Source organism: Mirounga angustirostris, unplaced genomic scaffold (genome assembly GCF_029215605.1).
Source record: "Mirounga angustirostris isolate CCGP_5_RB_7025 unplaced genomic scaffold, mMirAng1.0.hap1 SCAF_8, whole genome shotgun sequence".
In the NCBI taxonomy this organism is placed as follows: Eukaryota; Metazoa; Chordata; class Mammalia; order Carnivora; family Phocidae; genus Mirounga; species Mirounga angustirostris.
In genome coordinates, this window is record NW_026991716.1 from 71,677,743 (window position 1) to 71,690,729 (window position 12,987).

Below are 12,987 nucleotides of genomic sequence, written 5' to 3' on the forward strand. Positions count from 1 at the left end.
TGCCAAAGCTATATCCAAAGATTTACAGAGTGCCTTAAACACCATTACAGTATTCCACACAATACTGCTATTAATCAAAGAACTCACTTCCAATGAGAGTAAATGAACTGTGGCAATGGGCCCATATTCATGGAATTCACCATGTTTCCCACCATCTTGAAGCAGCTGCCTTGATAGAATGGCAGAATGGCCTTCTGAAGACTCAGTTACAGCACCAGGTCGTGGCAACCTGCAAAGCTGGGGCAATGTTCTCCAGGATGCTATATATGCTCTGAATCAGTGTCACTATATGGTGCTATTGCTCCCTAGCCAGGATTCACAGGTCAAAGAATCAAGGGATGGAAACGGAAGTGTGCGGCACCACTCACTATGACCCCCAGTGACCCACTAGCAAAATTTCAGCTTCCTGACCCCATGAACTTATTGCTCTACTGGCCTAGAAGTCTTAGTTCCAAAGGGAGGAATGTTTCTACCAGGAGACAATGACTCCATTGAACTGGAGGTTAATACTGCTGCTAGCCACTTTGGCCACCATACATCTTTGAATCAACAAGCAAAGAAAAGAGTTACTGTGCTAGATGGGGTGATTGATCCTGACTACCAAAGGGAAATTGGACTGCTACTCCATTATTATTATTGTTCTAATTATTATTATTTAAAGATTTGTTTATTCATCTTAGAGAGAAAGAGACCGCACAAGTCAGGGAGGGGCAGAGGGAGAGAATCCTCAAGCAGCCACCCTACTGAGCATGGAGCCCAACACGGGGCTCGATCCCATGACCCTGAGATCACGACCTGAGCTGAAACCAAAAGTCGGCTGCTCAACTGAGTGAGCCACCCAGGTGCCCCATCTACTCCATAATTATTACTAATCTTCAACCCCCCAGCAAAAAAGAATTCTGCCAACAGACTGCCTTTGGACTGGAACTGCAACTCTTCCCTTGGTTTCCAGCCTGCAGATTTAGGACTTACCTAGGCTCCATAATGATGTGAGCCAATTCCTTAAAAATCAATCAATAAATCAATCAATCAGTCAGTCAGTCAGTCAGTCAGCCTCTCTCTATAGAACCAGCAGGATATGTGTATGTTTTGGCTCTTCTTCTCTGGAGAACCTGACTAATACAAATACTAGGTACTGGTTTGCTACCTCTTCCAACCTTTGCAATAATATTTTCAAATAACTATTATTTCTTTCAACCCACAAATAAAAAAACCTCAGGTTTAGAGAGTTGCAGTGCCTTAGTAAGAAAGGGCCCAGCTGCAAGTACAGGGCAAGACAGACACAGTGGTCATGGCAATGGTTGCAATAGTTTGCTTAAGGCCCCTAGTGAACCACAGCCCGAATTTCAACTGAAGGCTACCCAATTCCAAAGGTAGGGAACAATATTACCTTCATCTTTGTGCAGACATGGAAGCGAATTCTAAAAGTAAGTGACCCAAGTTTGCAGTAGTGTTAGAACCAAGCCTGGATGTTGAAAAAGTGTGCTTTTATCTACAATGAACTTCAAGTCTGACTGAAAGCCATTATGTCCTGTTTTACTCTGTCTTAAAGGGCATTTCCTGATAATTCACCTTCACCGCAACCATCTCATCATAAGAGAAAAGCAGTCTCTTTGAGGATATATTTAGAAAGGAGAATTTTATATTATTCCAATGCTCCTACCAAGGGTAAAATTTTTTTTAAAACATCATTGTATTTATGGGGCGCCTGGGTGGCTCAGTCAGTTAAGTGTCAGCCTTTGGCTCAGGTCATGATCCCAGGGTCCTGGGATCGAGCCCCACATCGGGCTCCCTGCTCAGCGAGGAGTCTGCTTCTCCCTCTCTCACTCCCCCTCCCTCTCTCCGCTGCTTGTGGTCTGTCTCTCTCTGTCTCTCAAATAAATAAAATCTTTAAAAAGGGGGTGCCTGGGTGGCTCAGTTGGTTGAGCGTCTGCCTTCAGCTCAGGTCATGATCCTGAAGTCCTGGGATCGAATCCCACATCGGGCTCTCTGCTCAACAGGGAGCCTGCTTCTCCCTCTCTCCCCACCCCCGCTCATGCTCACTCTTTCCCACACTCTCTCATGCTCTTTCTCAAATAGTTTTTAAAAAAATATTTTTAAAAACATCATTGTATTTATACGTAAGTTCATCTCAAACTTGACTACTCTTTCCAAGTCACTAGATATTTTAACTTTCTCAACCAATAAAAAATAAACCAGACAACTGCCTAAGAGAAATATAAAAATCATCTTCAGGAATGTGTTACCTGTCAAAGTCAGAGGTCAGACGCTCAAAATTTTTAATTACTCTAAGAACCTGGATATCCTGACTGATGAAGCAAGGTGGCAACAATCCATGAATATTCAACTGTTGTCTCTCTTCCAGGGTAAAAGCCAACTCCTATGGAGAAAAGAAAAACACAATAATATGAAGGGAATAAAAACCAAAACCTATATACATATACACACATAAGATCCAACAGATACATGGAATAAAAAATCAGAAGATCTGGTATTATCTAAACACGGCCATTCAACTGTGAGATCATATCATCGCTCAATACCTGTTTCCTCATCTTTAAATATTTGAATACTATAATATTTTCAGATCTGTGTCATTCATATTGTTAGTTTTGAAATTAGGTAATGCTAGGTCACCTATGACCTGCTGTGCCTCCCCTATAAAATAGATTTTTTAAAAAAAGCCTTATATATGATTGAGGCACCTGTTCCAATACTCCTCTCCCAAATTATCTCCTATTATTTTCTTAATGTTGATGCTTTTTTTTTTTTTTAAGATTTTATTTATTTGAGAGAGAGAGAGAGCACAAGCAGGGGGAGCGGCAGAGGGAGAGGGAGAAGCAGACTCCCCACTGAGCAGGGAGCCCAACGCGGGGCTAGACCCCAGGACTCTGGGATCATGATCTGAGCCAAAGGCAGATGCTTAACCGACTGAGCCACCCAGGTGCTCCATCTCCTACTATTTTTTTTTTTAAGATATAATGTATTATTTGTTTCAGAGGTACAGGCTGTGATTCATCACTCTTACACAATTTACAGTGCTCACCATAGCACATACCCTCCCCAGTGTCCATCACCCACCCACCCCATCCGTCTCACCCCCCTCCACTCCAGCAACCCTCAGTTTGTTTCCTGAGATTAAGAGTCTCTTATGGTTTATCTCCCTCTCTGGTTTCGTCTTGTTTCATTTTTCCCTCCCTTCCCCTATCCTACTATTCTTATTATACTCCTAGCTACACAAAAATTTTCACCATTGCCTGAACACAGAACAGTCTTTTATTCTTTCATGACACCATGGACAAAAATGTTTTCCTTGCTTTTCCACCTTTCAAGTCTGACCTCAAATGCTCCCTCTTCTCTAAAGCCTTTCCAGACTCAGCCAATATGTCCATTAGAACCCTATTATTATTCTATGTTACTTGTTTACATGAACACTTACTGAATAAAACATGAGGCTTGAAAACAAGCAATGAAATATAACTGATGGATTGATACAAAAATCCAGAATGGACCAAAGAGATTTGCTGGAACATAATATGAAGGAAAGTAATAGCAGAGAAACCCTGGTAGTCATTAATCTGGGAGAATGGGATGAGCAGTACCCCTGGAGAAGACTGCCCCTGGAGCTACCAAAGCCCAAGAGGCTTCTCTGAATAGACGCAGTTGTTCCCCTGGGTCTGGCAAAAGTTCGCCAACAAGGTGATGGTTGGGTTCACTTACGGTAACCACACCTGATGCTTCTTAGACAACCTGGATGGTAGAAATGTGCTAACTTTTACTGGGTGATTTTACAGCCATCCTCCTCTGCCCCTGAAAGCTTCCCACAATGGCAGAATAGTGACTCCTGAGTATTACTCTGGGAAAAAGACAATTTGGTTCATCCCAGAGGTAGATTACACATCCAATCTCAGAAAGCAGGTGAAGGAGGTCAACAAACAACTCTTTCTTCTAATTTTTTATATGTTTAGGCCCATTCATTCATGTCACTGGTGGAAAGCTTCATGTTTGATTCAACTCCTGGGTCCAGGGGGCAGCCTGAAGAAAGTCAAATAGATTTATCCCCTGGATGACCCCTGGCGGAGCTCTCTCAATTGCTGACAAGGGCTGGCCGGGACCAATGGCTCCAGAACCTCCAGTATAAGAAAGTGTTTATAATCTTGACTTCTCAGAAGGTCTCCAAGTGCTATCAGCACAGGTGGTGTCCAGTTCCCAGATATTTTTCTCCAATAGCAGCCACTCTTACGACTGCAAAAGCCCACATTGTTACGTGTTCAGTTGGGGGTCCTCTGCAGCTGCTCTGCTCCTCAGCAGTTGGATGGGCCCTTTCTATTTTTTTTTCCTTTTTTTGCTTTTTCTTTATTATTATGTTCAATCAGCCAGCACACAGTACATCATTAGTTTTTGATGTAGCGTTCAACGATTCATTAGTTGCATATAACACCCAGTGCTCATCACCACACGTGCCCTCCTTAATACCCATCACCTGGTTATCCCATCCCTCCACCCCCACCCCCCTTCTGTAACCCTCAGTTTGGTTCCCGGAGTCCAGAGTCTCTCATAGTTTGTCTCCATCTCCGATTTCTTCCCATTCAGTTTTCCTTCCCTTCCCCTGCAGTCCTCCACGCTATTCCTTATGTTCCACATATGAAGCCATATGATAATTGTCTTTCTCTGCTTGATTTATTTCACTTAGCATAATCTTCTCCAGTTCCATCCATGTTGATGCAAATGGTGGGTATTCATCCTTTCTGATGGCTGAGTAATATTCCATTGTATATATGCACCACATCTTCTTTATCCATTAGTCTGTTGAAGGACATCTCGGCTCCTTCCACAGTTTGGCTATTGTGGACATTGCTGCTATGAACATTGGGGTGCATGTGCCCCTTCTTTTCACTACGTCTGTATCTTTGGGGTAAATACCTACTGGTCCAATTGCTGGGTCATGGATGGACCCTTTCCTAAAGGATAATCTGGTGTGTTCAGCTGGGCCTAGCCCCACCACCCCTCCTGCATGCCTGGGGAAGAGCAGACAGTGCAGCCTGTCAGTCCCTTGCCTAGGAGTTCCAGCAGGCACCAGGAGACACTCATGGTACTGCTGGAACCTTTTGCATGCCATTTTCTTTTTTATCTGTGGTCTGTGTCCCCCAATCAGAATGTGAAGTCCATGAGGTCAGGGAATTTTGTCTGTTTTGTTTTTTTTTTTTCACTGCTTCATCCTTAATGCTTAGAAAAGCACCTGATATTATGTTGAGTGAAATAAGTCAAACAGAGAAAGACATGTATCATATGATCTCACTGATATGAGGAATTCTTAATCGCAGGAAACAAACTGAGTGTTGTTGGAGTGGGGGGTGGGGTGGGAGGGATGGGGGGACTGGGTGATAGACACTGGGGAGGGTATGTGCTCTGGTAAGCGCTGTGAATTGTGCAAGACTGTTGAATCTCAGATCTGTACCTCTGAAACAAATAATGCAATATATGTTAAGAAAAAAAAAAGAAGAAGAAGAAGAAGAAGGTAGCGGGAGGGGAAGAATGAAGCGGGGGAAATCGGAGGGGTAGACGAACCATGAGAGACAATGGACTCTGAAAAACAAACAGGGTTCTAGAGGGGAGGGGGGTGGGAGGATGGGTTAGCCTGGTGGTGGGTATTGAGGAGGGCACATTCTGCATGGAGCACTGGGTGTTGTGCACAAACAATGAATCATGGAACACTTCATCTAAAACTAATGTTGTAATGTATGGGGATTAAGATAAGAATAAAAAAATTAAAAAAAAAAAAAGAAAGAAAAGCACCTGATATAACTAGAATTCAGTAATGTGCTGCATAAGCAAAATAGAAAGCTTTAAATATTTAATTTTAGAGAAATAGTAAAAGTTTTAAAAACAGCAAAATTATTGCTCAGGAAACTGATTAGCATATTAATTCTTGGTAAATTTAAGTTTAAAATTAATAGGAACTGGGGCACTTGGGTGGCTCAGTTGGTTAAGCGTCCAACTCTTGATTTCAGCTCAGGTCACAATCTCAGGGTTGTGAGATTGAGCCCCATATCAGGCTCCATGCTGGGTATGGAACCTGCTTAAGATTCTCTCTCTCTCTTTCCCTCTGCCCCTCACCACCCAAAATAAATAAATATACACATAAATAAATAAATAAATAAATAAATAAAAGGAACAAAAGAGGGATATTTGTATAAAAAAGTAACTATAAAATGGAAAGCATACTTCACTTGTTACAGATATAACTGGGAGGACATCATTTAAAGCAAAATGTCACAAATAACTCTTTGGAATAAAAGAATTATATACAGTAATGTATTTGAAAAGAAAGAAAATTCAATAGATGTTTCTCTAGCTTAAAATGAAAAATTTGGAAATTAAAAATGGGAAAAAAACTAAAGTTAAAACTCTCAAAAATACATGGACATATGTAAAAGGTAGTAAACTTCTGAATATTATGCCTTGAAAATCTGCCTGCAAAATAAAAATCAAAATTATCAATATTCTGAGAATAAGGCTTGTTATCAGAAGCACTAACATATGCTCCTGCATTCACTTAATAATGGCACTTAATCATTTATTGGTATATCAGTCCTTTTTACATAAATTTCCCAATCTTGGTCTGACCTAACAGGTCTCTCATATCTTTTGCCATAAAATGACAATGCCATCTGGCTATCTTTTGCTGTCCTTTGATGGTTAGTAACTACAAACACCCACACACTGTTAGCCAAATATTCTACGGCATAATAAAGTGTCAATTCAGCTCTTAAACAACAATAACCACCAAAAACAAAACAAAAAAACTAGGGCTTAAAAATCTGGGAAACAGGGTCAAGTTAAAGTCCTATGATAAGGTTCATATTCTATTACTACACTTTACAAATAGTAATAAAAAAAAAACTAAGTCAGTGAGTAAGCAAACTTAAATCTTAAAATCCCTGAAAATTTAAAAATATATATGGCAAGACTTCACTTAAACCAGTTTTTAAGAATGACACATCAATGTGATTACCAACCAGCAACTTCCCAGAAAGTATTCAGAGAAACAATAAATAGAATTTTGAACCATTTAATAATCCTGGCTCGATCTTTCATTTTTTCATACTAACAGAGATATATTCATATATATTTTGTAGAGGTTATAAACAGTAGCTTAATACATTCTCCTTATTAAACACTAGCTTAATACATTTTCCTCATTAAAAGCTGATGTAACAAATATCTGCTTCCAAGAATTACCTTAGAGTTATGCTGTGAGGCCTATCCAACAAAGGACAGTGTATCCCAAGTATACATGCAGCTTCTAACTTTCATTTGATTTCTTCTGAGTCTTTCATGTAGTTAAAAAGTTTAGACTTCTATACATATATTAAGTTTCCAGGCCACCTATAATTCTAATTCCCCAAAAGCTTTCTCATACACCCTAGGTTCAACCCTGGTTTTCTCATTTTCTCTCTTTCTTTTTCTCTCCCTCCTCCTTACAAAACCTTCTGGACCCGATTCCTAGACAGCAGAATGGTATGCTGTCTCACTACTTAGGACAGCACAGGACAACTATTCTTCTGGGCTCTACTAATTGCTCTATGTATATCTTCTTGAGAAAACTGAGACTATCAAGCAGAAAGGAAAACAAAATTCCTGACATAACAAGAGACTTATATCAGAAACTACGTTTGCACCTGAGAAAGAAACTTTGTCCTAAGTAATTTATCAGAAATGATTACCATAAAAACAGAACAGATACAACCTGAATTCCATGCTAACCATCTTTAATGTTTACAATAAGCTTCAGTAATTTGCCGTTTTTCCTGAATAAGGAAAATCAAAGTAATCAAGTGGAATGGCAAAAAGGAAAACACTGTCTAAATCACAAAAATCTTTAAGTAATCTATATATGAATAATTCATTATAAAATGCATTTATTGTAATGTTTGTTTTCATTATTTATTATTCTGAAATAAGAGATCAAAGTGAGCTTTAGATTTAAATGTCAATATTTTCAAATGTATTAGCATAGTTTATGTGCATATTCTATAACTATAGAAAGACAAGTGATTCTAATTTGTCCTGGACATATACTGAAGGGTTCCTTCTTCCAAGTCTTCCACAGTGCCAAATATTGTTCTTTGAAACTGATTTTTTTAATTCTAATTAACAATATAAATAATGACTTCTAGAACTTTCCTGGTGTATGTAACCTCATTTCTTCAAAAATACCAATCAGCCAGATGGGATACACATTTCCAAGGTAAAGTTTTTAAATAATTATTTTGCATGCATTCAGCTATGCAATCAAATTCTCTAGTGATCATCTCCTTTAAGAGGCAGAAAATTAATTATTTAAAATCAATAATATAGTAACAACAGCTTTTTTAAAAAAATTTGGTGTCATTACACAGCAATTAATTTTTACTCATATTTATATAGCGTAATTTAAACTGGCAGAAGTAGTGATTACAAAAATAAATCCAAAATACACTTGGCCCTAAAGGGAGGGAAAAATAAAATAAAATCAGAGAGGGAGACAAACCATAGAGACTCAACTATAGGAAACAAACTGAGGGTTCCTGGAGGGTGGAGGGAATGGGGTAACTGAGTGATGGGCATTAAGGAGGGCACTTGATGTAATAAACACTGGCTGTTATATGCAACTGATGAATCACTAAACTCTACCTCTGAAACTAATAATATACTATATGTTAATTAATTGAGTTTTAATTAAAAAAATAAATAAAATATACTTGGTCCTAGATACCCTAAAATTTACAGCAAAATATCATAACCATAACACCTAAAAATCATTTCATCTAGGTATTACAGGATATCAGCAACTATAACTATTTTGTAGTTTAAGTGATATGTTTGCTTAATTAATGAAAAGAAAGAGCATCTCTACCTAAGACAGCAAATGGATTTTTAAAATATTGGATGAGAGGTTTAATTAAATAGTTTAAGTATTTCTCACTTAAAACTCAGATTACTAGTCTTTATAGATTCCTTATAAGGGTGAGAAATTATTAACAATCAATGTTAATACTACATTTTCCAAACATAGCTCTTAAAATCATTAATAAGATTTTTAAATTCTTGGGGCACCCGGGTTGGCTCAGTTGGTTAAGCATCTGCCTTTGACTGGGGTGGAGATTGGGGGGTCCTGGGATCAAGCCCTGTGTCAGTCTCCCTACTCAGCTGGGAGCCTGCTTCTCCCTCTCCCTCTGCCCCTCCCCCCGTGCGGGCATGCACCTTCCCCCTCAAATAAAATTTTATTTATTTATTTGAGAGAGAGAGAATGAGAGACAGAGAGCATGAGAAGGAAGAGGGCAGAGGGAGAAGCAGACCCCCTGCTGAGCAGGGAGCCCGATGCGGAACTTGATCCCGGGACTCTAGGATCATGACCTGAGCGGAAGGCAGTCGCTTAACCAACTGAGCCACCCAGGCGCCCAAAAAAAAAAAAAAAAAAAAAAAAAGATTTTAAAATTCTTTCAGCAAAATCGAATGCCTGTGTCCCCAAGGAAGTTTTAAGGTAAATTTCACAAAGTCACCAAATCAGTAAAGTACCTGTTAAGTAAGTAGACTGGAGGTGAGCACGCTGGTAATTCTTAGTAAACTATTGAAACTGCCAATGCACACAAGTGATTAAAAAAAGCCAAATCTCATCCAAACCAAATGGGTAATACTGATTGCCAGTAGAGGCCCTAATAATCACATGCAAATTTACACTATTCTAGATATGCCTATGATACTACATGTAGTAATTATCCATATAGTGAATCAGAAACATTGGGATTACAAGATAATCATGAATTGTGACTTTGATTTCTTAATTCTTTGAGCTAGTCGAAGAATCTATGGAGTATGAAAAATTTAACATTAAATTAAACATGAATTTGTAAATGTCTTTTGCCTATTCCTGAATGATGAGGAGGAGGAGGCTTTCCTCCTCCTCTCTGGATTGGCAAGGCGTCCTCCAAGGTCCTCCCAAAGCATCAAGTACTTTCATCATGCAACTTCTCATATCATTATTTCTGCTGAAGTGCTGTTTTACCCAAAGGTCTAGGTGCTTCTGGAGAACAGGAACTATGATATTCATATTTGAACAGCACCCAGTAAAATGTCAAGATGGAACAGGGCCTCAATAAGTTTTAAGTAAACAAATTGATGACTATATGAATCTGAAACAACTTTTCATTTCCATGTAGTTTGGTTCTATGTACAGCTCTTCCTCAACTTACAATGGGGTTACATCCCGATAAACCCCTCATAAATTGAAAATGCCATTAAGTCGAAAATGCATTTAATACCTCTAACCTACCAAACGTCACAGCTTAGTCTAACCTACCTTAAATGTGCTCACAACATTTACACTGGCCTACAGTTGGCCAAAATTATCTAACACAAAGTCTATTATATAAATAAGTACTTAATACCTTGCATAACTGATTGAATATTACACTGCAAGTGAAAAACAGAGCAGATGGATGGGTACAGAATGGTCAAGTGGACCAGCTGTTTCCCCTTACAGTGATGTGGCTGGTCGGGAGCTGCGGCTTGCTGCCACTGCCTAGCGTCGCAAGAGACGACCATACCTCATAGCATTAGCCCAGGAAAAGATCAAAATTCAAAATTCAAAATACAGTTTCTACTGAATGCATATCACTTTCACACATGGACCTAATGACAGACATGCAAGGAATCAGTAGATATAATTCAGGAATCTTTAAATGTGGGCATCTTGGGGCGCCTGGATGGCCAGTCAGTTAAGCGTCCGACTCTTGGTTTTGGCTAAGTTCATGGTCTCAGGGTCCTGGGATCAAACCCCATGTCGGATGGTGGGCTCGGTGTTCAGCATAGAGTCTGCTTGAGATTCTCTCCTCCTCCTTCTGCCCCTCCCCTGCTCGTGCACATGCGCTCTCTCTCTAATAAATAAAGAGAATCTTAAATAAATAAATAAATGTGGGCATCTTTTTGCACTGTGAAACTGAGTATTTCCTTCCATTGTAAAAGAAGATAATAAACAAAAGAAACAGTAGTAGTAGTAGTTCCTGTGACTGTCATAAATAGAAATAATATTTTTTATCACCTTGAACTTATGGCATATATCTTGAAATAACACTTATGTTTATCATTACTTTGAAATTACAGTAATTTTAGACCCACAATAAGGTTGTTTGTAACATGAAAAGGCACACAAGCTAGTCATGTCAACGACCTTCACACCAATCTCTTTAATAAATGAAATTTTACTTTAAATTGCTCACATTTAAATATACTGTCTAGCTATTTAAGTCTTTCATAAAGAAGAATATATCTTATAATATCACATATTTATTTTTTAATATTTTGATACCTATATCATACTTGGTTTCTTTTATAACATTATGCATTCTATTTATCTGAAAACACGGCTTTAAGAAAGCCATGGACTTCACCAAACTTCCAAAGGGGACTTGGTACAAAATATTTTAAGAACTGTTGCAGACAGTGAAGAAAAAAAACAAAACTAAAAGGCAACCTATGGAATGGAAGAAAATATTTGCAAATGATGTATCTGATAAAGGGTTAGTATCCAACATCTATAAAGAACTTACAAAACTCAACACCAAAAAAAACAATTAATCCAATTAAAAAATGGGCAGAAAGGGGTGCCTGGGTGACTCAGTCAGTTAAGCATCTGACTCTTGATTTTGGCTCAGGTCATGATCTCAGGGTTGTGGAATCGAGCCCCATGTTGAGCCCCACATTGTGGGGGGACCATGCTCAGTGGGGAGTCTGCTTGAGATTTTCTCTCTCCACCTCTCTGCCCCTCCCCCCTAAAATAAATAAATAAGTATTTTTTTTAATGGGCAGAAGACATGAATAGACATTTTTCCAAAGACATACAGATGGCCAACAGACACATGAAAAGATACTCAACATCACTGATCATCACGGAAATGCGTATCAAAACTACAATGCAATATCACCTCACACCTCTCAGAATTGCTAAAATCAGCAGCACAAGAAATAACAGGTGTTGGCAAGAATGTGGAGAAAAAGGATCCTTCATGCACTGTTGGTGGGAATGCAAACTGGTGCAGCCACTCTGGAAAACAGTTAAAAATAGAACTACCCTATGATCCAGCAATTGCACTACTCTGTATTTACCCAAAGGATACAAAAATACTAATTCAAAGAAATACATGCACCCTGATGTTTATAGAAGCATTATCTACAATAGCCAAATTATGAAAACAGCCCAAGTGTCCATCAACTAATAATAAAGAAGATGGGGGGGTGTATGTATAATGGAATATTATTACTCAGCCATAAAAAAAGAATGAAATCTTGTCATTTGCAATGACATGGATGGAGCTAGAGTGTATAATGCTAAGTGAAATAAGTCAGTCAAAGAAAGGCAAATACCACATGATTTCACTCATATGTAGAATGTAAGGAACAAAACAAACAAGCAAAGGGACAAAAAAGAGAGAGGCAAACCAAGAAACAGACTCTTAACTATGGTGAACAAACTGATGGTTACCAGAGGGGAGGTGGGTCAGGGGATGGGCTAGATGGGTGATGGGGATTAAGAAGAGCCCTTGTGATGAGCACTGGGTATTGTATGGAAGCACTGAATCACTATATTTTACACCTGAAACTAATATTACACTATATGTTAACTAATTGGAATTTAAATAAAAACCTAAAAAAAAAAGAACTGTTGCAGAGAATAATGCTTCAGTTTCCAAGGGATATATACTTCACATATCAACATGATATTCCCAGAAACGCCACAAGATGGCTTTCTTACTTCAGATCCACAGTTGAGATTTTCAGAAATGTTTTGTCTCTTCTTAGTTACTTTATGGGAGATTGTCATTGGTATTGGTCAAGGGTCTCCAGAGAAACAGAACAAATAGGGTGTGTGTATAAACATCACATATATGAAGAAATTTATTATAAGGAATTGGCTCATGCAAATATGAAGGCTGACAAGTCCTCAGA

At 38.7% G+C, this 12,987-nt stretch overlaps 1 protein-coding gene across 2 annotated transcripts in view; it reads right to left on the bottom strand.

Moving 5' to 3' along the window:
• Positions 1-12,987, bottom strand: part of ME1 (malic enzyme 1) — a 202,783-nt gene that overhangs the window by 171,736 nt on the left and 18,060 nt on the right. For both annotated transcript variants that reach the window (XM_064597816.1, XM_064597815.1), the window contains exon 2: positions 2,247-2,380. In XM_064597816.1, coding sequence (XP_064453886.1) covers positions 2,247-2,380 — 134 coding nt within the window. The remainder of the gene's footprint in view (positions 1-2,246; positions 2,381-12,987) is intronic.